The 27,237-nt window shown below is 40.7% G+C and overlaps 1 protein-coding gene across 1 annotated transcript in view; it reads left to right on the top strand.

Annotated features, from left to right (window-relative positions):
• Window positions 1-24,043, top strand: part of LOC139471805 (uncharacterized) — a 51,803-nt gene extending 27,760 nt beyond the window's left edge. The window contains exons 22-42 of the mRNA XM_071254299.1: window positions 1,827-1,924; window positions 3,160-3,240; window positions 3,516-3,740; window positions 4,930-5,034; window positions 5,447-5,584; window positions 6,563-6,664; window positions 6,864-6,899; window positions 9,647-9,673; window positions 12,705-12,848; window positions 13,097-13,228; window positions 13,730-13,903; window positions 14,478-14,576; window positions 15,537-15,671; window positions 16,169-16,332; window positions 17,168-17,261; window positions 18,671-18,806; window positions 19,160-19,251; window positions 19,943-20,011; window positions 20,668-20,870; window positions 22,367-22,445; window positions 23,626-24,043. Of these exons, the coding sequence (XP_071110400.1) occupies window positions 1,827-1,924; window positions 3,160-3,240; window positions 3,516-3,740; window positions 4,930-5,034; window positions 5,447-5,584; window positions 6,563-6,664; window positions 6,864-6,899; window positions 9,647-9,673; window positions 12,705-12,848; window positions 13,097-13,228; window positions 13,730-13,903; window positions 14,478-14,576; window positions 15,537-15,671; window positions 16,169-16,332; window positions 17,168-17,261; window positions 18,671-18,806; window positions 19,160-19,251; window positions 19,943-20,011; window positions 20,668-20,870; window positions 22,367-22,445; window positions 23,626-23,676 (2,384 nt within the window). The 3' untranslated portion in view covers window positions 23,677-24,043. The remainder of the gene's footprint in view (window positions 1-1,826; window positions 1,925-3,159; window positions 3,241-3,515; window positions 3,741-4,929; window positions 5,035-5,446; window positions 5,585-6,562; window positions 6,665-6,863; window positions 6,900-9,646; window positions 9,674-12,704; window positions 12,849-13,096; window positions 13,229-13,729; window positions 13,904-14,477; window positions 14,577-15,536; window positions 15,672-16,168; window positions 16,333-17,167; window positions 17,262-18,670; window positions 18,807-19,159; window positions 19,252-19,942; window positions 20,012-20,667; window positions 20,871-22,366; window positions 22,446-23,625) is intronic.
• Window positions 24,044-27,237: the final 3,194 nt, after the last annotated feature.

Raw genomic sequence — 27,237 nt, 5'->3', positions numbered from 1 at the left:
GCACTGTGTATTGTGATGCACCAAATGTTTAAAGCCCCTATCTCACATTCACAAATCTGAACACGAATGAACACGATTTAACGTTTTTCCTTAAATCGTGTTAGAACGTATGAAGGTCGCGCACTCATTCGTGTTCATTCGTGTTAAGTCGTGGTCAGTCGCGCACGGTCGTATGGACGTGACAGCTCGGCTTAAATCGTGTTATAAATTTTTGCAATTGTGTTCAGTCGTATGAAAGTCGTATGAAGGTCGTATGACAGTCGTGTTCAATCGTATGAAGATCGTGTTCAGTCGCGTTCAGTCGTGTTGGGGAGCGTGGGAAGAACTCATACAACCTTCATACGTTTTTTACACGATTCAACACGACTTTCATACTCCTTTCATACGACTCCCATACGCCTGAACACGAAATCCATACGTTTGTCATACGACCAGAAGAGCCCATCACGTGACTGAGTGAGAACGTGGGAAACCCCCTGAAAGTGAAAGCTCATTCTACAGCCATGCCAAACCCAAGGCGGCCGAAAAGGAAGCTCCTCCAAGCAAAACCTTCGAAAGGGAGACATCCTTCACCACCAACCATGGATGAACATCCAGCCGGTACCCCGGGACAAGATGAGCCAGCTTAAACCTCTGAACCACCACCAAAATCGCCAGTGAAGACTGACAGAGACATGCTGTTGCAGTGCAGCTTATATACTACATGACCCACGTGACCAAAATATACAAAAATATGTCGTATGAAGGTCTTGCTCAGTCATATGGAGATCGTGTTTATTTTTGTAGTCATATGGACATCGTAATGATTCGGGTTTAATCGTATGGCGGTCGTGTTGATTCTTGTAAAGTCATATGGGCGTCGTATGACAGTCGTGTTTGGTCGTATGACAAACGTATTGGGGTCGTGTTAAATGAGGTTAAGTCGTGTTGTATCTTATGAATATCTTATGACGGTCGTATGAGTGTCATGTTCAGTCGTATAAGGGTCGTATGAGGGTCGTGTTTGGTTAAGAAATTTGCATAAACCACAAGATCGAGCACGAATCAACACGATTTTTCAACTTTTCATAAATCGTGTTCGCAATTTCTTAAATCGTGTATGTGAGATAGGGGCTTTACCCTGTACACTAAACACTTAGCTTTCATTTGAGGTATTACAATTACATAAGTGAATTGGCTAGTTCCCAGCTATGTTTTTATTAAGTTTCCTTAAAACATTCCTTAGGGACATCCCACAATATATTCAAATACATATAGCAAGAATATTGCTATACACAGTATAAAAGCATACTGAGTCACTCATACCTGTTAGATTATTATCCACTGCCACGAATTTTGGGTGGTGGTATAGGAACAGAGTCCATCCCTCCTTCCGTCCGCTCCTCAAAGGGGACAAATTTTCTCAAAAGCTATTTCAGTGTGATTGCCTGTATTCTTCATGTGATGGTTATAGCCTGGTATGTTTCACAGGTGTGCTAAGCATTGATAGAGTATGTATATGTGCCTAAATTTTAATCATTATTCATGCTTGTCGCTATATGGCTGAAATAATGCAATGGGACGTTAAATCTTAACTCACTCACCAAATTTTCTCCTGACATTAAGCCACCCCAGTCTATATTTATAGGTATCTTCTACTGTACGAATAGCCAAAAACTCTAATGTGCCCCATGCTGGGATAGCAGCCTATGTCAATGGTAGGGGATACAGACCTCTTTGCCCTTGGTTGACTGTATTCTTCATGTGATGGAATGTTTCACAGGTATGCTAAGCATTGATAGAGTATATGTATATATGTGCCTAAATTTGAATCATTATTGATGCAGAACAAGAGATGTCTACTCTTGATGAAAAAGTGATTGACCTTGAGTCTGAGACTGAGGCTCTGAAGGATGACAAGACGCGTCTGGAGGATATCAGAAAGGTACTTGTTTCTGTCACAATGTACTTGTTACAGTCAACAACATGCCTGTGTAGTAGGTCCCCAACAACCTGTACTGGTCACAAGAGGCGCCAAAATGGATTGGGTTGTCAGACTCGGTGACTTACTTGATAGCGAGTCATCATTTACTGACAATGTGGATCATTGCTCACAATATTGATCACTGGATTGTCTCGTCCAGATTTGATTATTTACAGGCCACCGTCATACACCTGTAAAATTGCTTCATGCAGTGTTAAACAACAAACAAACAAGCTTGTTTCAGTAGCATGGCACTGTATAACATTGATGAGAGTTGTTTAAATACCTGTATTGACACGAAGTGTAAAGGTCATTCCTGGTGTCCTCGACCATTATATTGGAGGAATATTAATAAACACATTTACTCTCAATGAGGCCTGGGGCGGTTGGGTAGCCTAGTGGTTAAAGCGTTCGCTCGTCACGCCGAAGACCCGGTTTCGATTCCCGACATGGGTACAATGTGTGAAGCCCATTTCTGGTGTCCCCGCCGTGATATTGCTGGAATATTGCTAAAAGCGGCGTAAAACCATACTCACTCACTCACTCACTCACTCAATGAGGCCTGGGGCGGTTGGGTAGCCTAGTGGTTAAAGCGTTCGCTCGTCACGCCGAAGACCCGGTTTCGATTCCCGACATGGGTACAATGTGTGAAGCCCATTTCTGGTGTCCCCCGCCGTGATATTGCTGGAATATTGCTAAAAGCGGCGTAAAACCATACTCACTCACTCACTCAATGAGGCCTGTGCCGCTTAAGCTCCATGGTCATTTTCACAACTATGTAAAACATCATTAATATTGTCTTTTGTGTTTATGATGAAACAAGCAATCTGTGATGTTATTATTGTTGAATTATTTAATTATAAGAATCTACTTAAGTATTTATCCCGGTTCGCCCCAATTATGTTTCTAACTTTGTCAGCACCATACCCGTGCTCGTGGGTTTTACCGAAGTGGTAAACGTCAGAGACCTGCATCACTTCGGGCTTTCCTCCAACATTAAGCTGACACGCCGTGATATAACTGAAATAATGTTAAAAGCGGCGTTAAACCCAACTCACTCACTCACTCACTTAAGTATTTAATATCTATGTAAAGATAAAACCGATGTGCACAAGTGTAAATCCATGTATTGTAAGTAAATTCTTAAATAATGAATTCAAGCCAAGTACATGATGATTTAACATTTCATTCAACAGGAACTGGAGAGTCAGTTGCAACTTCTCCAAGACCAGGTTGCACTGCAAGGATCTCTGCCTGATGCTGGCCAACCCTCCGAGGTGAGTTTGGCTGACAGCTTGGTTTAGGTTCAGAACTTGACAGGAACCTGAAATCGTTCACAGGACGCTGAAATCTGTTTAGAGTTACATCCCTTTGTTAGCTTTTTAGGATCCTTGGTCAGCATCAGCATTATATCTTGGGGGTTTAACTGAAATGCATAACTTTGGACTTCTCTCCCATGTTAAGCTGACACTCTGCTGAACACTGAATACCGTTCACAGTGGCATTAACCCAAACTCACTCACTCACTCACCTCACCCTTCATCCTTCTTAGGATCTGTCTGATGAGCTGGCTAGCCTGCAGAAGGAGATTGATGCCCTGAACACCAGCCTCCGTGAGGAGAAGGCCGCCCACGACAAGACTCGCGATGAGTTGGAGGAGGCCAAGAGTCAGGCTGCAGGAAAGAACGAGGAGCTGGCTGGGGAGCGGGCAGACCTGGACGCCAAGATTGACCAGTACAAGAAGATCATGGAGGCCAAACTCAAGGGAAGGGAGGAGGTGAGATGATTTGCTCTTTATATGGGATCTCAGTTACCTTGTGTCAGCATGTTGTATACTGTAAACAGGGAATTTTTTGCGACCGTTTTATTATTGCGAGTTTTGCGAACGAGACTCAATCGCAAAAATTAAAAACGCAAAAATAAGTATAAATAATAGATATATATTTTATTCATTGCAACACGTCATCAAATGTTGAAATCATCAACCAGAACCACAAGTTACTCAATAAGTTAAAAACACAATTGAATGCACAATGGTCACACAATACATCACAAATGACGGTGTAAACAGACCAATTAGTGTCACTGTTGCCTCACAGTAATCCTGCCTTCTTCCAACCTCGCTTGATTGCGTCAGTGTCCTTTGCAATTTTGTCCACACAGGAAACAAGCCATCTTGCGTGAATCGGTTTCATGACACTGGTCAACTTTCCGGTCAACTCAGATAAACTAGCTTCGGAGAGAAGCTGTCTATTGTTTGGTAATCGAGGTGTCATCTCAAAACGGCAACTCGCAAAAATATCTCGTCGCAGTATTGTCTTTGGTGTGGTATTCGCAATATTTTAACGGCACAGAAATAAAGCTGTTTACAGTACTTATATTGCCAACACAAGCCTCTACCAGTGGAAAGTTGTCATCAGGACATATACAGGCTTCCAGGCCTAATTAGAGTTCTTTTGGTAAATATGGCAAACTAATCTATGCCTGTAAAATCAAAGGGTCACCATCTGTTGGTAACACTATGTTTGCATGCTTGTCAATCACATTCTAGTTGTGTATAAATGACGTCATAGACCAGGTCATTCACAAGGCAAGACCTGTCTCTTACAATTTTAGCAATATTCCAGCAATATCAAGGCAGGGCACACCAGAAATGGGTTTCGCACATTGTACCCATGTGGGGAATCAAACCCGGGTCTTCGGCATGGCATGCGTAAGCTTTATCCACTAAGCTATCTCTATTCTTTTAGCAGGTCAGAGATGTTTTTATTTTCATTGACTAATAACGAACACGTGTTTAACTCCTGGAGTCTGTGCTTATCTGAACCCATGCTTTGGTGTGATGAGTGAACACTTCAACCACTTGACTTGAGGAAACCAGGAATTGTACAGAGTTGTATTGTATGAGTTGTTAACCTTGGTAAGATGGGTGTGGGAACCTTGGTAAGATGTGTGTTATGTTTCAGGAACTGGCCAATGTGAAGCAAAGGACTGAGGAACTGGAGGCGGAGCGATTGGCAAATGTCCCAGTTGACACTGCGAAGGAAATGAAAAATCTTCAGAATAAAATTGTGAGGATTTACTGTATGTGTAACACACATGCTCACACACATCATATCTCTCCTACTTTGGATGTGATCATTCGGCCATTGCTTGTCCCTCGCAAATATAACGTTGCCCAATATATGTCATAAAGTTGCGAGCACATATTTTAAACTTTTAAACACAGAATCACACACACACAGAGTCACACACACACAAACACAGAGTCACACACACACAAACACAGAATCACACACACAGAGTCACACAAACACAGAATCACACACACACACAGTCACACACACACAGTCTCACCAACACAGAATCACACACAGTCACGCACACGCACACACACACCCCCCCCACACACACACAGTCACACACAGTCACACACAGTCACACACACAGTCACACACTCACTCACTGGTTGTCTGTCTTCAGTCCCTGCTGGAGAAGGACAAGACTGGGTCCAGTGCGGCGGTGGCAGGTCTCGAGGCGCAGCTGACGGAGTCCCAGAACAAAGTGAAACTCTCCACCAAGAACTTGGAGACACAGAGGGCTACCAACAGGGAGCTGGAGGTTGGTCACCTGCACCAACTCAAGTCTTATGTTCTGGATTCAGTTTGAAAAACTAACTCTCCTCACAATTCAGATACAGGATTCTACTTGTTTGTGTTAGTCCTAGGTGTATCATGGTATATGGGGAGTTGTGGCATGGCTCTGTAGCGTGGTCACGAAAGTGATGAACCATTTGTAAAAAAACATGGTCATTCTACCAAAAGTGATTGGTCACTACAGACTAGTACCTAATAGTGTCCCAGTAGATAATAATTGGATAAAGTACTCATATCATGTATGTAGGAGGCCAATCGGAACATGATGTAATATTCTGTCTGACCCTCTTTTGTGTTATCTCTGCCTTGCTATACATATGCATTGTCAAGGGTGAGATCTCAGTGGCCATCTAGGTGTCCACATACCCATGACCAGTGTGGGGAACCCTTACAGGGAGGCATTATGACTGTCTGTGCTCAGGGGGGTCACCAAAGAAGTAAACATCTACTTCATAGCTAAGGGCTTTTAGTGAGTAAGGTTTTTAGCAATATTCCATCCATATCAAGGGGAGGGGGGTTTGGATGGCACCAGAAATAGAACCTGGGTCGTTGCCATGCTTTGACGACTTCGCTATGCCATCTGTCCCCCAATTCAAATTGAAATGACATTCTTATATAACTGAAGTTCTGTTCTCTCTCTCTCTCGCACGATCGCTTGCTCTCACTCACTCACTTACTGAAAATACTAAAATGAAATTTGAAATTGAGACATTGTTTCCCTGTCATTTGGGTAATCAATCGCTGTTGGATTGATCTCTGTCCTAAAACTTGAGTTACAGACAAGTACAATGTTGTTTGAATGACAAGTACAATGTTGTTTGAATGACCAGGCTAGTCCACCTTTAGTTAATTAAACAGTCCCTTCCGAAATGTACAGAGATGGAACTCTCTTATATTTTTTTTCTTCATTTAAATGTGTAATTTGTTTGTGCTTGCGTTACAGAGCAAGGTGAAGGCCGCACGTTCAGAGAAGGAACAGGCTGTCCGGGAACTGACCAATCAGCTGGAGAAGAAGGAACTCCAGAGATCAACACTGGAGAAGAAGGTAGGGTAGACAACTCATTGACCAAGAGTGCTGCTCGGCTCACCTCGACCTACAAAAGTAGGAGTCCTGTAAAGTAACGAAATGGTATATTTTACTGTAAGATTTATCAAGTACTTAGTCAATTTTTGAAGTCATGCTGACCTGTAAATATGTTTTCATGATGAAACTATGTGTTATAGACGTTAATGTTCTTTATTAGGTGAAACAACTGCAGACTCAGGTTCCAGTCAAACCAGTGAGTACTCCCTTGTTTCTATACTCGCACTTAAAAAGAACTGATTCTCATTGGTAGTATTCCTGATGGAATAACTGGTATAAAACAAATGCAGAGAAAGTATTAGGCCCTTACCAACACACCTCAAGCAATCTGCTCCAAGTGAAGGATGTCTGCTGGTTTGTTCATGTTTCCAACTCATAATGCATTGCCAATATTAGCTGTGCAACCATCATAAACTGGAGGTCCAGTCGCTCTGCATCATATATCAAACAATAAGTTAATTCATTCCCATTTTAGGATATACCGTATTCGACATAATAAGCGCCCAGGGCGCTCTCAAAATTAGAAATAGGGGGCTCTTATTAGAATATTATTTTGGTGGAAAAAACGGAGTTGAAAGATAAATTTAGTGGTTTATGCTGACGGTTTGAACTGTTTATATACGACAGATACATTTTTCCAGAATTTAATTGCCCATAATTAAGGGTGCATATAACACACTAGTGCATATTATACACAAATAAATAAGTCTTGTGTACATTGATCAATCGGAAGGGGTGCTGATTGGGATTGTTCATTTGCCAAATATCGCGCTTATTACGTCGAATACGGTACTTTGTATTGCTTATGGCAAAAAGGAATGGGAGTAGCTCCACCAAATTCAGGGGCGGTCGGGTAGCCTGGTGGTTAAAGCGTTCGCTCGTCACGCCGAAGGCCCGGGTTCGATTCCCGACAAGGGTACAATGTGTGAAGCCCATTTCTTGTGTTCCCCCGCCGTGATATTGCTGGAATATTGCTAAAAGCGGCGTAAAACCATACTCATTCACTCACTCCACCAAATTCTTTAGACAATGACGTCAATGCATTGTAACCCTGTAACGTGACATCGAAGCACTGTAGGACATCATCATTAGCATGTTGCTTCACTTTAGACATCAGGGGAAACATGTATATCCTCATAATCGATTTCCTCCAAAAATATAAGAATTATTTTTTTCTGAAGATGAACATAGGTGGTTAAAACATAGACAGTTGAATACTTGTTACATGCTGGTTATATATGTTGTATATCCAATTTATTTTCCTAGAGAAAAATATATAAAAAAATGGATAAGATCTTGGTAAGTGTTATGCTTGTAGGAAAACAGCTCAAATCACAAATAGCAACCAGTAGCATGATGTTATTGTACATTGTTTTCTAGCTTGCTACCACTGTGTAGAGTGGAATGTCACAGTAGCCTGGTCATGTAGCAACATGCATGTCACTTACACTGAGTGAAGGACCTGCTTGTACCTAGTGGTACTTGTACTCACTTGTCTTTTAAGGTAGATTTTAAGAATATATAACATTTATGGTGTAGACGTAGTAGTTATTCCAGGAATTGTTTCACTTTTAGAGAACCAGGTAGTTTGTCTCATGTCTTAGTACATGTGTACCCATTTGTGATATATTGGGATGTCAGTGTTTTTTGTAGGTAGATTTTAAGGAATGATTAGTAACATTTTTGCATTTGAAAATGTACAACTTTCTATGTGAATTCTTACAAGCTGGATAACAGTGTAAGAATTTACATCGATACATCGCTAAATGTAATAAACCTTGCAAGTTTCTTACTTACTAACCAATTTCTAGAATGCGAATTAAACAGTTAACAGTTTTGCAGTAGACGTAAAAATTCTAGCATATTTTACACTTTTACCAAGTCAAGTAGTTTGTTTCTCGTCTTAGCAGTTCACGTGTACGTACTTGTCACATGATGGAATGCTGCATTGTTTAGTCTTATCCTCTTGCAATCTGTTCACATTGGGAGATTTGTTCATGGAAGGATTTGCCCACAGAATCTGCATGTTTCAATATTCAAGGGAGCAACCACTTGATTTTCAAGGGTAGGGCGGTAGTATTTTGGGTGGAGATCAGCATTTTTTTTTAATGTTTATGAGCTCAATTATTTGTCCAACATAAAGGTGCTCAATTATTTATTTTTGTAAATTAATACAAATAACAAATTGTATTCTTTGGACACTTTAATAAAAGGCACATAATTATTTTTCCTACCATTCAAGGGATATGTATTGTTTTCACAGTAAAACAAGGGCTTGATTACTTTTCAGAAACAATCCCATCAACTCACCCCTGAAAATCAAATGATTGCTCCCTAAACCCTGAATCAGTTTGTGTATCGGATGTTGTATTTTCTAAACCAAGATGATAGTGATGGTCTTAATGGCCCAGAGCACACAGAAAAGCAACACTTATGGAACGTACAGTAAACTTTAAGTTGTTTATTTGTTTCTGTGATTGGAAATGTAATTCGTCAAATGTTCAAGTACTTTTGTCCTAGTTTAATTCATTATTACTATCAGTATATTACAAATTTGGAATTGGGCCGAGAGTATTCTCTCATGTATCACTCAAATGCATTGTGCGAATATTGAATTACGAAATAATATTTGCTCTACCCCCATGTGTAGTGTAATAAAGTATAGGTTTTGCCTATACTATTATAGTTAAAGCACAAGGATGCACTTTTGTAGTAATATGACAAGACTAGTATCGATGAACTATTTTTTAGTGTTATTGTATTGTTACTATCGTGATACATGTCTCATCATAAGTGACTATATTGTTGGCACCCTATACTAAGGAACTATGTCTGTATTGCAAGGGGATTGTTACTGGTGAGTGTTAGTGTGCTTGTGTCTGTGCTATGTTGGATGTATATGGTTGGGTCACTAACACATTCCATGCTCTGCTTTCACTATAGGCAGGAGCAGTCACACCGGCAGCAGGAGTAAGTACTGTCACTCAGATATCCCAACAATCCCTGTCTTTATACATGACTGTCCTATGATTCCTGTTAATTTTATTATTTTAGGTATATTGTTTGATTTTTGTTGTTAAACGCCGCACTCAGCAATATTCCAGCTATATGACGGCGGTCTGTAAATGATCAAGTCTGGAACAGACAATCCTGTGATTGACGTCATGAGCATCGATCCATGCAATTGGGATACAATGACATGCAACAACCAAGTCAGTGAGCCTGACCACCTTATCCCGTTAGTCGCCTCTTACGACAAGCATAGTGGCCTTTAACAGCAAGAATGGGTTGCTGAAGACCAATTCTACCCTGGATCTTCACAGGTCTACTTTAAGGGTGTTTCTGGGACTCCTGTTTTTCAATATGCCCCCCAAAATGTCTGCCTGGCTGTTACCAAGTCTGTTTGATGTGTAATCTTGGGTCCTTAAGTGGTTTAAGGTGCTATCATTTGCAATGCTGGGTTATGCCCCTTAGTTGTGCCAGGATCTGCTAATAATGTGTTTGAATCCGGTAATTGGCACCCAACTCATGCTTCAGGGACTTCATAGAAGAGGTAGACATCAAAGATCTACCTCACTTTCCAACAATAACTCTTGTAAGGCCAGCACCGCCTCTGTGGTCTAGTGGTAGAGCGTCCGCCCGGAGAGCAGAAGGTCCGGGGTTTGATCCCCGGCCGCGTCATACCAAAAGACGTTAAAAGATGGTACTTGTTGTTACCCTCTCTGGCGCTTGGCATTAAGGGGCTAAAACAAGGACTGGTCGGCTCGGAGTCAGTATACTGTGTCTGAGTGGGGTATTCATGTTAAACTGCGGCATGGTATCTCAGTGGGCTAGCACTATAAATCGGCATCAGTCTGGACTAGTACAAGCAGCCACACAAACACACACACGTACATGCACGTCGCTATATAAGTGCAGTAATCTTGGACGCGACGTTAAACCCCATTTCACCTCACCTCACCTCTTGTAAGGCCTACATCACCCACTGTAAACTGTATAGTTTGAAGATTTTACTTGTGATATAGGCCTACATTTGTTTGCATGTGTATGTAAAATAGACGTGTGTATGTAAAGTTAGTCATAATGTATTATGTAATGAAAGTGTTTTTCATAACACATACTATCGCTTACCTAATATATATTTATGCATGTATATATGATTATGGCCAAGCATAATTAGTAAATGAAAACTTGTTAAAAAAGTATTATGGTTTGATATAATACCAAGTTTTGCTTCTAAATATTTTTATGTATTTGTTCAGATATACATGTTGAAAAATAACCTATTTCATTGATGACATATTTAAATATTAAGCATGACATGCCACTTTTAGCAATTTGTTTAACTAATTATTTCATCAGAAATACAAAGATTCTGATTATAAAAAATACATTTAGAACAGCCATTTTGTCACAATGTCTGATGTTATCATTCCAAGTGAATGCAGCAAGTTTCACAGTCCCTCCCATCAGAGATACACTGTTATATCAGGGCAGCCCCAACCACCAGAGACCCTCTGTTTTCACTGACCCATGTATGTAGGGTAGGGCAGCCCCACCACCAGAGACCCTCTGTTTTCACTGACCAATGTATGTAGGGTAGGGCAGCCCCACCCATCAGAGACCCTCTGTTTTCACTGTCCCCTGTATATACTAGGGCAGCCAACCCATCAGAGACCCTCTGTTTTCACTGACCCCTGTATATACTAGGGCAGCCAACCCATCAGAGACCATCTGTTTTCACTGACCCCTGTATGTACTAGGGCAGCCCCACCCATCAGAGACCCTCTGTTTTCACTGTCCCCTGTATATACTAGGGCAGCCCACCCATCAGAGACCCTCTGTTTTCACTGACCACTGTGTGTACTAGGGTAGGGCAACTGCACCCAACAGATACCCTCTGTTTTCACTGACCACTGTATGTACTGGGGTAGGGCAGCTCCACCCAACAGAGACCCTCTGTAATCACTGTCCCCTGTATGTACTCGGGAAGGGCAGCCCCACCCATCAGAGACCCTCTGTTTTCACTGTCCCCTGTATATACTAGGGCAGCCCACCCATCAGAGACCCTCTGTTTTCACTGACCACTGTGTGTACTAGGGTAGGGCAGCTGCACCCAACAGAGACCCTCTGTTTTCACTGACCACTGTATGTACTGGGGTAGGGCAGCTGCACCCAACAGAGACCCTCTGTTTTCACTGACCACTGTATGTACTGGGGTAGGGCAGCTGCACCCAACAGAGACCCTCTGTTTTCACTGACCACTGTATGTACTGGGGTAGGGCAGCTGCACCCAACACAGACCCTCTGTTTTCACTGTCCCCTGTGTGTACTAGGGTAGGGCAGCCCCACCCATCAGAGACCCTCTGTTTTCACTGACCCCTGTATGTACTAGGGCAGCCCCACCCATCAGAGACCCTCTGTTTTCACTGTCCCCTGTATGTACTAGGGCAGCCCCACCCATCAGAGACCCTCTGTTTTCACTGTCCCCTGTATATACTAGGGCAGCCAACCCATCAGAGACCCTCTGTTTTCACTGTCCCCTGTATGTACTAGGGTAGGGCAGCCCCACCCATCAGAGACCCTCTGTTTTCACTGTCCCCTGTGTGTACTAGGGCAGCCCCACCCATCAGAGACCCTCTGTTTTCACTGTCCCCTGTATGTACTAGGGTAGGGCAGCCCCACCCATCAGAGACCCTCTGTTTTCACTGTCCCCTGTATGTACTAGGGCAGCCCCACCCATCAGAGACCCTCTGTTTTCACTGTCCCCTGTATGTACTAGGGCAGCCCCACCCATCAGAGACCCTCTGTTTTCACTGACCTCTGTATGTACTAGGGCAGCCCACCCATCAGAGACCCTCTGTTTTCACTGTCCCCTGTGTGTACTAGGGTAGGGCAGCCCACCCATCAGAGACCCTCTGTTTTCACTGTCCCCTGTATGTACTAGGGCAGCCCCACCCATCAGAGACCCTCTGTTTTCACTGTCCCCTGTGTGTACCAGGGTAGGGCAGCTCCAGCTGACAAGGGTCTGAAGGATCAGCTGCTGCTGATGAAGCGAGAGAACACCTCCCTCAACACCCGCATCAAGCAGATGGAAGTGGATTCCAAGAAGCAGGGCAAGTCGGATGGAGACTCTGCAGCTGATGTGAGTCACAACTGAACAATCTCTGGTGTATCAGGTTATGGAGAATAGCTATAATTCTGCATTCATCCAATAATAGTGTCCACAGCTTTACTTTGTTGATGAAGTCATCTATTATAGGAACAGTGAATAGTGTCTCAATCAATATGTGTTTTGCCAAAGAGTCCTGAAACTGACCTCATATCTCATGTAATGGTAGTTTATAAACAAGTTGGCATGTGTCACAATCTTCAATTTCCATCCTCCATTAGAAGAACATGATGAAAAGGCATGAGAAGATCCTCAAGGAACTGGAGAAGAAGTTGGAATGGGAGAAGAATCGTACTGAGAAGCTGACAGAGAGTCTGAGGAACAAAGAGGAAGAGGCTAAGGATCTAGGGAAGGTGAGCTTCAGTAGGATAAGCCTGGTTTCAGGGGAAGAAGAAGAACATTATGCATGTTTATTAAAATCTGTTGTTACTATTTCAAACATTACATGTTCCTCCAATAGAAGAAGGGGAGGAATCAGGGTTGAGAAAACTTGGCAAGATATAAATGTGCATGAGGAATTTACCACAATGAACAAGAATACTAGCCATTCCAATTTCTCAATTTCCTTATACATTCATAAATACAAATATTGAAATACTCCCAAATATAAATTTCTGTTTACAATATCTTTTAAGAATAATTTCAAACATCAGAATTTCTAAACATCTCAAAAGTAATCAGTGATGGAAAGATTGTTTTGGGTGTGTATGTATAGGGCGAAATTTAGGGATGGCATTCTTAATGTTATTATTGGTGCAACAGGCCAATTATAAATTTCATATTTTGATGTGTTGTGGTAAGCTAAGAGAATAAATCCTGTACATAAATCATGAAATGTTCTTGTATTCTGTCAGACATGCGGCAAGCAGGAGACTGAGTTGAAGAAGCTACGGGACGAACTGGCAGCTCTTGGAATTGCTGCTAAGGAAGGTGTTGAGGCAGCAACCAAGGTCAAGGACATGGAGAGGGACTTCAAGAGACTCGCAGAGGAAAACAAAACATTGACAGAGAACTTCAACAGTGAAAGGGTCAGTTCATTATTATGGTAAAGTCGGCGCTGTAGTGTAGGGGCACTTGGGGCCTTGCCACAGTTTCTTGCTGATGAGATTCTGTTCATAAAATACATTATGTCAGCAGAATATGTTCACAGCACTGACGGGATATGTATACAGCTATATTTACAGCTTTATATTATTGTAGAGATATAGACATTTCAACTTCTGTGTCCTCAATACTGATGATGAAGAAGCATGATGTAGCCTTGAAATATTACGTAAATAGAAATTATGAAGTGTAGGTAAAAGAAATAAATACCTTGATTAAGCACCTTTCATTAATTTAACCCTGGTCAAATAATAGAGACATTAGAAGTACCCAAAACCAATAAATGTGGATTCAATCCCTATTTGATTATGTTTCTATATTTATCAGCGCCATACTCATTGCCGTGGGTCTCACCAAAGTGGTAAATGTAAAAGGCTTTCATCACTTTGGGCTTTCCTCCTACATACAGCTGACTCACTGTGATATGACTGAAATACTGTTCAAGGCAGTGTTAAGCCCAACTCACTCATATAACCCTGGTGATTCCACTATCCGCAGGTCCTGAGGAAGAAGTACTACAACATGGTGGAGGACATGAAGGGCAAGATCCGCGTCTATTGCCGCGCTCGACCCCTCAGTGGTTCAGAGAAAGACAGGGTATGTGTCACCTGCTGTATTTGGACAAAGATCTTTTGCATAATATGGTCCTTCACTGTCGAACTCTCCCAGTTGAACTCAACAACTCTCCTTCTCTCTCTGTGTTCAAGTCTAACCAAAAACTCTTCTCTTTCACAAATTGTCATGATGATGATGATGATGTCTGAAGTCAAAAACAGAAATACAAAATGTTCTTTAAACCAACAAATAAAGCCCTATTTCACTTTTGATACATATTTGCAGAAACTGTGAGTATTAGCTAATTCTATTATATATATTTTCTACGAAATCTTGACTATCAGTTGTCAGACTTTTATTTTGTGGAAGCGTTAGTGGGCTGAGTGGATTAGGTCGCTGACTTTGGTGCCTTACTCTGAGAGTGTGGGTTCAATCCCGGACGGGACTGAGCCCCCAAAAGTATTAGTATTTGTTCTGTGTTAAGAAAGTGTACGCCCAAATATAGCATATGTTACATTTGACCACTTTGTAAAAAGAATTGCCTGTTCATAGCTGAATTCCATGGGAGCCCTGCGTGCCAATTTACACATTTTACGATCAGTGTCAGTCAGTGTCAAACACTTTAGCTCCCAATGTATCGCAAGGGTCCAGCCTAACGGGGTCCAGACAACACGGTCCAAACTGATTTGGGTCCAGACTAACTGGATCCTGACTAATGGGGTCCAGGGTACAGACTTATGAGGTCCAGACAACTAAGTCCAAACTAATAACATGCACCAGGGATACCTGAATTGCAACATATTGCCATACACTTGTGTTTGCCAATACACAGCCCTAACCATAACAGAACATGTACATTATGCACTTGCTTCACTCCTTGACAGAAATGTGACTGCAAGAGATTATTTCCCTCTTGGAATTTGCAAGATGCTAAAGGGTAATACCTACATCTTAGAAACCATGGGGAGTGTCAAGGCTTCATGTCTATACCTGTGTCTCCAGGGTAACTTCTCCGTGCTCAAGTCGGCTGATGAGTACTCTATAGAGGTGTCGAGTCAGCGCGGCATCAAGGAGTTCCAGTTTGACCAGGTGTTTATGGAATCCAGCACACAGGAGAAGATATTCGAGGATACCAATGTGAGTACCCGGACACATGAACCTGAATTGTCTACATGTGTACAATCCCTCAGTGCCAAACACAAAAGCATCTTTGGGTCAACACATGTCCTATTAGTTGTCCTTATGATGTATATGTCAGAGTTTCAGATGAGTAATTTTCTTGAACATTGAGTGATTGTCATCCACGATGTCCTTGAGATATTTAATTTTTTTGTCATGATAAGAAAAAAGTCCTATAAAAAATAACATAGATCATTTGTGTGTGAGTATGGTTTTATGTTGCTCTTAGCAATATTCCAGCAATATGACAGAGTGGGACACCAGAATGAGCTTCACACAATTTACCCAATCGAACCCAGATATTCAGCATGAAGAGCAAACGCTTTAATTACTATACTACCCCTCTACAAATAATTAAAATGTCCTGCTGCCATTTGTCATCAGTAATTACATCGTACATTTTTACCTGCAAACCAATTCTTTGCTGTTGTTGAGATTGACTTGTATTTTCCCAGAACCTGATCCAGTCGGCTGTGGATGGGTACAACGTGTGTATCTTCGCCTACGGTCAGACCGGCTCGGGTAAGACGTTCACCATGATCGGGGACAAGGAACAGAACCACCCCGGCATTGCCCCCCGAGCTTTCAACAGGATATTCGAGCTGGCGCAGGAAAACAGGTTGGTTGTGGGGACACTTCCGCAACAGTGGTCCAAACCAGTGTCACCACTGTCACTGTTCAGAATTAAACAGGAAAGTCCAGGGGTGTTTGTCTAATCTCATTAAAATTAGATGTTAGTTCTTGTTACCGCAAAACAAAGATCTGAGGACATTCCATTTTGCGACCAATTAAATTACTAACAAAAGGTTGACATTAGCCAATCTGAAAGCAGCTTTCTCGAGCTATATGGCTCTAGTTTCAAACTTACAACCACACTTTCGATTTTTGATTCAAAATTTGAAAACTGAACAAAAGAACATTCAGGAATGTCTAATTGATGACCTGGTTTCCAGATTAAAGGAGTCCAGAGTAACAGGGCACAGGTTAATGGGGTCCCAATTAACAGGATCTAGAGAAATGGGGTCCAGACTAACAGGGTCCAGACGACAAGGTTAAAACTAAGTACAGGGTCCAGACTAACAGGGTCCAAACTAACGAGGTCCAGACTAACAGGGACCAAACTAACGTCCAGAATAACACGGTCCAGACTACCAAGGTCAAGAATAACAAGGTCCAAACTAACGTCCAGAATAACACAGTCCAGACTAACGAGGTCCTGACAAACTGGGACAGGCTAATGGGGTCCAGACTAAAAAAGTCTAGACTATCAGGGTCCAGATTAACAAGGTCCAGACTAACAGGGTCCAGACTCATAAGGTTTCAGACTCATAAGGTTTCACTGTATATTATCATACACTTTTGTGTGAAGCTCTTTCAGAATTCTTGAAGGGATACCAATCTTGCCATTCCTGTCAGTGATGTAAGATAGTAATTGTTTGCAATGCCTGTGACAGGTCGAAGATGTCAATGAAGGTGACGTGCTACATGATGGAGCTGTACAACGAAAAGCTGATCGATCTGTTCGGGAGGCCAGGCCAGCAGGATGATGTGGGTGGACACAAGAAACCTTGTTTAGTGTTGGGGATTTAACAAATAAATACAACATTAGCTATTAATCCGACAAACAGATCAACAGAATAAGAAGAAAACTAGCAAATAATCAGTTAATACAAAATTACAAATTAGAAGACCTCTGAAAATCCGGGGTAGAATAGGTCTTCAGCAACCCATGCTTGTTGTAAGAGGTGACTATGCTTGCCGTAAGAAGTAACTAAGGGGATTGGGTGGTCAAGCTCGCTGACTTGGTTATTGCTTGGATCAATGCTCATGATATCAATCACTGGATTGTCTGGTCCAGACTCGATTATTTACAGACCGCTGTCATTTAGCTGGAATATTGCTGAGTGAGGCCTCAACAATCAAACAAACAAATTATAAAACATATTAATAAATATGCAAACTCACAGGGCAGATCAGTTATCATGTTTACATATAGAAGGCTTCAATGGGTGAGACATTACAGAATGACAAGCATTACAGATTACCGTATGTTTGACAATATGGACAGGGAATGAGGTCCAATTCATCTGCAGCAATGCAATGATAGGTCAACTCATAAGGTGCATTCGCAATATTCAAAATGATGAAACTAAAGTAACCTATCTGATTGATTCAAACTGTTTAAGAACGACTCCGAGGTTTTGGTTGAAAATGTCAAACCGCTAACCAAAACCATGGAGGAGTGTATTATCCAAATTGTCATCCATTTAAATTCAAGAAAAATCAGAAAAAATATGAAAACATTGAGATACCTTTTAGTGAAACAATAAAAGGGGTCGCTGTATAAAGGGAATTTGATCAAAATATGCAAGAGAATGACCATGTGCATCATGCAGCATAAACTGAAATCATGACATGTAAAATTTAACCACTTTTTATCCCCTGCCCTGGTGGCTCAGTGGGAAAGCAATGGGTTACAAAACTAAACATGATATGTGAGGTTCCTGTCATCCACAATGAAAACTGTCATTTCTTGTCTTCGATTTGAGAACATTGGACGTTTGCAACACCAAGTACAAATTTGGTGTATCTACTACTCAACTCATCAAATCTTACCAGGAACACGTAAAACCCCTTACCAGGTCTTACTAGGAAAAGTAAAACCTCCTACCCGGGATGAGGTCTTACTAGGAAAAGTAAAACCTCCCAAGAGGTTATTACGAGATAGGAAGATACCTACAATACAATAGCCAATACAGTAGGTTTATAATACTAGCAGGGACAAAATTAAATTTATAAAAAAATTTGTTTAATTTATTTCTTGGACCAGCTTCTTTTCAGTAGGTGTGTCGGGCCTGTGAAACGAAAAATAAAACCTGTGTGGCCTTATATAACTAAACCCATTCAATCCAGCATAAATTCCACCTCACTCACTCTCTGTATGCCGGTGTGTTCAGGACAAGCTGGACATCAAGAAGGACAAGAAGGGCATGGTGTTTGTCCAGGGGGCCATGGTCAAGGAGGCTTCTAACACCAAGGAGCTCTTCGCCTTGTTTGAGGAGGGGTCCAAGAACAGACACACAGCTTCCACAAGTGAGTTCATGGTCTGAAACTGAGTATAGACATTGATGTATCAGAAACTTGATCCATTTATTGTGGAGTTTATTCCATTACCTTTGAAACAGACTCTGTATTTGTAGTGTTTTAGGAGTATCCCACTCCTCACTGTTTTGTCCAGAGAAAAGTCATATACAGTTAACTATGGTTATAACAAACTCTAAGGGACCACTAATTTTAGTTAGTAATAACTGTAGTTTTTTTATGAGCATATATACAGCATATACAACAAATGGCCGGGAATTTAGTTATATTGGCCAGTTCGTTTTAAGTGTGTTCGTTATAAGCGTAGTTTACTGTAAGTATACGAGTACTTTATTGTTTTCCAGAGATGAATGCTGAAAGCTCCCGGTCCCATCTTGTTATTGGTATAGTGTTGGAGAGTACCAACAAGGTCACGGGACATGTGCTCAAGGGAAAGGTAGGGCTGATACTGTCGTCTCATCTTGGTCAGTCACTGAAACATGTTGAAGGTGGATACAACACATTCAAGTATAAAATCTGAAATATTTCCATTCATCTTCACCACAATCCTCGGAGGTGATTCACAGCACCTAATGTATGTTGGTAGGAACCAGAAATGAGGATTGGGTGTTTAATGAAATTGCTGTTTGGCTGTTTGTATCCCTGTGTGATGCGTTTCCGGACAAAACATTCATAGTTTTCTCATTAATCACAAGAACAACTGCAAGGCATCTCAATCACCACTTATAAAAGACAACTTTATCTGATAAACAGGCCATCATCTGAGTATTTACTGTCTGTGTGATGCCACACCACCTGTTATAGCCCGAGAAATAGCGATTAACATGGCTGCTAAAGGAATAAAAAATGTAAAAAAAACCCAAAAAACATGCTGTCCGAAATTATACCATGTCCTAAATCCTATGATCCGACGACATGTCATGGTGCCATTGTTATTGTTATTGTTGTTGTTATTGTTGTTGTTGTTGTTATATACCACACTTATCAAGGTACTGGTTCTTCCTCCTTCAAACGCATGTACACAAACACGAATATGGTTGGAATATGGTACAGTGATAATCATTATAAAACCTGCATGACACCAAACTCCCTCCCTCCCTGACTCATGACATGTGTTTGTGCTGCAGCTGAGCCTGGTGGACTTGGCAGGCAGTGAGAGAGTGGGCAAGACAGGAGCTGGGGCAGAGCAGCTGAAGGTATAGACGTCGGCTTCGTTAATTAAACAACAATTGATAAAAAGTAAAACATCCTTGTGTCGATGATTGAGAAAATGTCATCTACTTGCAATCTGTTCATTATCCTCATCTTCTCACACTAGAAAACAGTATATATCTGTTGTCTCATTGTTAGTGTGATTCTGTGCTGATCGTTAAAGGCAGCGTAAAGGTGGTTATTCTCATTAAATTCAGATCTTAGTGCTTGTAACTGCTACACATAGAACCCATATGATTTTTCCATGGAAAAGATTAACACAGGATATTCTGAACAACATTTACGGGCTCATTCGTGTCCAACTCGTGTCAGTCCAAGGCTATTTGGCTGGTGTCAACATCCTGTTAGTCATTTCATTGGTTGGTCAAAGTTCACTCAAATGTCATTCTGATGTGGCCTGTAATGAGATGTCTTTAGATCTTTGTGTAGGGGTAGCAAGAACTCAGATCTGCGTTTAATGAGATTGAAAGGGGATTTGATGTTGAGTGGACTGTAGGTAATAAAATAGGTGACCATCTAAAAAGAGGAACTGAAAAATGTCCTCACTGCATTGGTGACAGAAGCCATGTTCACATCCATCTCTGGTTACAAACATAGTGCACTGTGACTGTGAGATTTGACCCTTGCTCTCTGTGTACAGGAAGCTATGTCCATCAATAAGTCGCTGTCCGCCCTCGGCGACGTCATCTCAGCACTGAGCAGCGAGCAATCCTTCATCCCCTACAGGAACAACAAGTTGACCATGTTGATGCAGGACTCACTCGGAGGCAACGCCAAGACACTCATGTTCGTCAACATCTCTCCCGCTGACTACAACACGGATGAGACTGTTATCTCTCTCACGTAAGCTCTCATTGTGTGTGGTGTACATGTGTGACAGTTATATGTCTTACGTAAATTCCTTATTGTGTATATTCAGAACATAATATTTCTCATGTACGATCTGGGGCCATGGGGGAGCAGTGGGGTAGTCTAGTGGTTAAAGTGTTCGCTTGTCAAGCCACAGGCCTGGGGTTGATTTCTCACATAGGTATAATGTGTGAAGCCTGTTTCTGGTGTTCATCGCCATTGCTGGAATATGGCTAAAAGTGGCGTAAAATTATACTCACTCATTCTGGGGCCATGAGCGGCCCAGTTGTCAAGGCGCTAGAGTTTCATCCCTTCAGCATACTACAAACCTACAAATGTGGGTACAAATCCTAGATTAAACCAGGTATGTTTCTAGGTTTGTGAGCACCGTACTCATGCTCACTGGTTTCATGAAAGTATCACTTCAAGCTTAGGCTTAAAAGAATTGGTTCTCAGGCAATGACTTTTAAAAATATAGTGCGAGCGGGCGGTGTTTTGTTGGGTTTTTTTTGCTTATTCAAACTAGTATGTAACCAAATAAACAGTTGTGTACCATCAACCCTGGAAAGAGCCTTCCTACATAGAACAGGTATACAAACTCCTATTGCCACCATGACCATAACGTGAGATGCACAGTAAAGGGAAGTAACTGCATAACATAGGATTTTTTTATTTTGGGGGAAAATGGAAATAAAAAAGAAATGTGCGGCTGACTTTATGATGCGGACGGTGCCTGAGAACCAAGAGCATTAAATCTGTTTAGCCTTAGTGATTTGACTGAAATACTGTTCAATGTGATGATCTCACGGCCCTCCTCACACCCTATAGTAAATGACCAGTCCCTCATACCAAGGTCACTCACTTGTATGTTATAAGGGTAACGCTATTTTTCAGGGCATTATCATTTGCAGAAGCCCGAGGTCTTCCATTAACTGAAGACCGAGGGCTTCTGCAAATGATAATGCACTGAAAAAGAGCGTTACCGTTATTATAGCTAAAATGGATGGAATTTGTTATCAAATAAAAAGAAACAACAATATAGGTTTTGAAACAATTACTGCAATTGATACCAATGTTACTGACCCACTTTTACAAATATGGAAACGTCGTAGAACAAAACAGATGACGTCACTATAATATGTGACGTCACTTTCTCTACCCTATGACGTCACCTAACAACTGGCTTGATAATGGCCCGTCGTCAAGCAATATGAGGACATTATCAAGTTACAGTGGCCCGCTCATTTCTGATAACGTGCAGGCGGTTTAATGATAATTCTATCCATTTTAGCTATAATATTTGTTATGAACCAGATGAACCTGTTATGTTTCCAGTGTAAGCTGCTGTTGTCTTACAAACCAGTATGATCATGCTATCAACCATTGGTGTGCCTGTCCTGACTTACACACCCAGTGAAACAGCTGGAATATTGCTGACTGTTGTGTTCAGCCAGTGTCCACTCACTCACACCAACACCTTTTGTTTGTAGTTATGCCTCCCGTGTGAAACTGATCACCAACGACGCATCCAAGAATGCTGACAACAAGGAGATTTTAAGACTGAAGGCGGTGAGTGGTGTAATTAGATAAAGAGTCTGCGAAAAAGGATTGGGACGGGTCTTCTGCAATGGAGAAAGATAAGTGCAGTAGACTCCCGCTGTGGTGAAGTTGTCCAATTTGAATGAGGTCATTCAAACACCTTATCACTTTTTTGCTGACCTTGAGTGTTATCGGGAGATAAGATGGCCCAAATTACTAGAGACAATGTCTCAAGTTCTCTCTAAGCCGTAAATAAGTCGCCCTCTGTACCTTAATGTGTTTGCTCGAATTTGAGCTCGGCTGCTCTGCATTTGTTTTATCAACCATATGCTTAGGACAGATGTTGGAGAATTGACTAACTTTCTGGTGATATCTCTTTGAGGTCAAAGTCTAATTATGAAACATGGTTAGTTCAAATTTCATGATAGTTTGGATTAAATCATGAAATGTCTAAGTAATTTATCACTTATGACAGACTCTCAATGACTAGGACAGCCTCCGTGGTCTAGTAGTGAAGTGCTAGCAGGGTATGGAGACTCAATATTTGTAACACCACCGAAGTCGACACCACTAATATTCTCGCATATGATTGGATTACATTGAAGGTCAATGTCACTCAGTGTGAGCAGGGTACCAATGATGCTTGTTATGTAACCAGAAGTGCTTATCATTGTTTTGTGTTATTATCTCCCGCAATGAAGTGGAAGGGGGATATAGGAATGGGTGATGTCTGTCCGTCCGTCTGTCTGCCCCTCCGTAATGTTTTGTTTCTGGAGCAGAACTCAAAAACCATTAGAGATATCATAAACAAACTTGGCACATAGATAGGACTAGTGGTTAACTGGTGCCTTTTGATAGTTTAGGATTTTTGAAAAAATATTTTATTTTAGTTTCCATAGCATATTGGCAGGGATATGATTATTTCATGCTTGTCTAACATAGTTTGCAGCAGGACTGTTGTAATGACATGGGTAGTCTTTGCTTTGCTATCACTTTCCCTTTATTTTTCTGTGTCATGTAATACTTGTTCATCTGTGAGTACAATTCGCATTTGTAAATACTCGTGAACATGTGGATCTTTGTAATGTAGGTTTTATTGTGCCACATCCTTTTTGCTGACTGAAGATGTCTATATGATACCAAATAATTTCTCAGTGATATGAAATTGCCAATATATTCTTTAGTGTTAATAGCTGATGTTTGGTTGCAGGTGATCCAGAAGATGAAGAAAGGAGAGGCGGTGGAAGAGGAAGAGCAGTAGTCATCTCACGACTCACTGAATCAAGTTGAATACTACAAACATCTGTGATATTCTCAACTGGAGAACAAATCTGTGGACAAAGATCAGCATATCAAAACAACCAGCGTTAGTGAAATAATTTGTCTAAGCTTACAATCAAAATATTACAATGTTTTTCAAATGTTTTAGATTAATCGCATTTCAGTTATTTTCCAACTGTGATATAGCAATTGTTAGTTGGTGTATGTGTTGAAAGAGTTTCTTCTCATTCACTTTTCCTGTTTTTTTAGTGTTTATGTGCCAAGTTAAAATAATAATATAATCAGAACATTAATATTCACAAGAAATTAATTAAAAAATGAGTGTTGACATAGATCAACATATCCAAACAATCAGCATTATCAGAATAATTTATTTATGTTTAAATGCTTACAATCAAAATATTACAATGTTATTTCAATCTTTTCGATTTTTTAATGGCATTTGAATTTTCTCTAATTGTGATAAAGCAATTGTCAGTTGGAGAATGTGTTGAAAGAGTTCGTTCTCATTCACTTTTCATGGTTTCAAAGTATTTTTGTGCCAAGTTAAAGTAATGATATGAGCAGAAATTATTAACGAAAAATTAATTTAACAAATGAGTAAATGAGATAATGATTTAATGTCACGTCAGAAATATCTTGGCCACATATCAATGTGATAAGGTTCATTTGAGCCAGTGTTTGAAACTTGAGTATGGATGCTGAAAGCTTCCAGATCACGGTTGTTAATTTTACCCAATTCCTTCACTTACATCACGGACTTGGTTATATAGGTCCGTGCTTACATACACGATGCTCGCACAATCCTATATAGACAAACTATTTATTTTTTACCAATTTTACACCCTTTATTACATGTATTTTATGTTTCAACATTTGTGACCATGGGTTGTGGAGGGGTTATTTTGGTTGTGGTATAATCCTATATTCATCATAGCATGTGCAATTTATTTCTATAATCACTTCTTAATAATTTGTATGCATGACTTCAGAGATACAACCAGTAGGTATACATGTATTTGTTATCAGTGCAACAGAAACGAGTACTTCATCATACAAGTACATTTTGGACAGTAAATTCTTTTTGTTTATAGTATGCTACTCCACGTTTGATAGGGATATTTGTATCTTTCCATGATACACACAAATTAATCTATTTCAAGTGTGTATTTAAACAGAATGACTTTCTGATTATCCCTATCACAAGTTGAGTAGTATTGTTCCTCGGTAGGGCCAGATTTTATCTTGAGCCTCTCTTGGTTGTGCTGATGGCATAGATGTCGATGAACAACTGGCATGGTACAGTATTCAGTGTAATAAGCATCCCTTCCCTCGTCACTTTTCCAGGAAAGTCAAAATTATTAGTATCCTTTTGCTTTAATTCAGGAATCGAGAATATTTGTTGTCCTCACACATGAACTCTTTTTTATTTTTAAAACAAAAGTTTAAACAATAGATTAAACAAGGTAAAGAAGACCAGTATATGGCGATAATATGAGTGTCCAAATGGGCTTCGTGATGATAACATTGATTATGGGACTTGTGGTTGTCAGTACCGGTATATGTACCACATGTAGAGTCATGAAGGCTGGTGTATCTCTGCAATGTAACAACAACTGATTACTTAATTCTCAAATCCATGTTTTATACTTTTATATCAGCATTTTAATGTGTATTATGTATGAGATTGACATTAATTCCGTCCATTTGTTTGTCTTAAAGAGTTTTTATAATTGTTACAACTTTTACAAGTTTTTGTGATCAGCATTTATGAACCTGATACCCCTTGAAGTCAGATACACTTTATATAGCTTTTGTGAATTCTTTTTTAGATCATCTTACGTTTTAATAACACCAAGTTCATGAAATCCCACATTTTCTCTGAAGTATATGTTGGGAATTGGATGTTCTAGCAACAATGCAAATATTTCCATGTCTGTTTTTATTACATGAAACATATCCCATTTTGTCTGTAGCTTTCTGTGATTCTGCATTGGCCTACAGGGGTGGTCCCTTTTTTCCCTGACATCTTGCTGCAGGGGAAGCGAGTTTATACAGGTGACAGCATTAAATTATTTTACATTCCAAGCTGGCTTTTGTTGTCACTGTCCTGGAGTAAGCGAGAATTAACATCTCTATTTTATGGCTGCCGCTAGATTGGTGATTGTTGTGGATGTTACCACACTGTCTTGTTTGTTTGTTTGTTTGTTTGTTTGATGAACACTGTACTTAGCAATGTTCCAGCTACAGTCAATCCGACATGGTTAGTTGCATATGATGACAGATTAACCAGTATGACAGATTAACGAAATAACATAGTATCAACGTTCATGGTTGAAAATCGGACAACTACACGACAGATAACGATACAAAGTTAATAAAAAAGGGGATAAAAGGAAATATTCATATTGTTATGTTGTATTGTTAGCGGAATATGTTTTCTAAGCATGCAACCTCCAAAGCTTAATACAAAACAACTGTTACTGATCATTGATGGATTAACGAGACTGATTAATGAGTGATTTTGGCAATTCATTGTAAATTAGGTGTGTTGGAGTCCGAGTGTGAGGCTGTCAGATTAACGGGTGTAAATCGCACTGATTTATTCTGTTCCCATCATTAGTGTCCGACAAACAAGTATCGGATTATCCAGACTTGACTGTACACAGCAACAGGGTTATGATGACATGCATCAACAAGTTAGTGAGACTGACTACCCGATCCTGTGATCCTGTGCCTCTTTTGATGAGCATGGTTGCTGAAGGTCGATTCTAACCAAGATCTTCACGGGGGTATCACAATGTGTTATTGCTGTGTGTTGTTGCCTATACAGACATCCAAACATTCCTTTGCTTGAAGAAGGCTGTTTGTAGCTACAAAGTGTTCCAGGATGATGCACTTCATGTGTGGTCAATAAAAAGCATGACTCATGGACTTCTCACGGATGACCTACTAGCTTACTTTGGATCATACATTTGTTAAAGGCTAATAGCACATCAAAGCATCTCAATTGTCACTATTCATCACCAACAGCCCACAACCACTCACGATATTATCATGCACCAATAAATCACAGTAGCAGTGGGACATCATGCACCAATAAATCACAGTAGCAGTGGGACATCATGCTCCAATTCATACTTCTTTGTAAATGTTGGTCCTCAATGCAGTAGGGTGGAGATCTCTGAAGCTCACCTGGTACAAAGTTACATTACATACTCACCACCCCACACATCCCTGGCTATGTATTTAAAGTTTAGGGGCTGCATTACCATTGGACATCTTGTATGTTACTCCTTACCCTCCTGTTGTTATTCCGTCCCTGAGCTGTTTCCCCCTCTGCTTACGTATACGTCACCAACTTACCTCCATTTTAATCTACAATCACACCCGTGAAGATTCTGGGGTAGAATAGGTCTTCAGCAACCCATACTTGCCGTAAAAGGCGACTAACGGGATCGGGTGGTCAGGCTCGCTGACTTGGTTGATGTATGTCATCGATCCCAATTGCGTGGATCGATGCTCATGATGTCAATCACTG

The sequence above is a fragment of the Haliotis cracherodii genome, unplaced genomic scaffold (assembly GCF_022045235.1).
Source record: "Haliotis cracherodii isolate W230 unplaced genomic scaffold, xgHalCrac1.p SCAF_1, whole genome shotgun sequence".
Lineage (NCBI taxonomy): Eukaryota > Metazoa > Mollusca > Gastropoda > Lepetellida > Haliotidae > Haliotis > Haliotis cracherodii.
The sequence above is the reverse complement of the archived record's forward strand: the minus strand, read 5'-3'. Positions and strand labels throughout refer to the sequence as shown.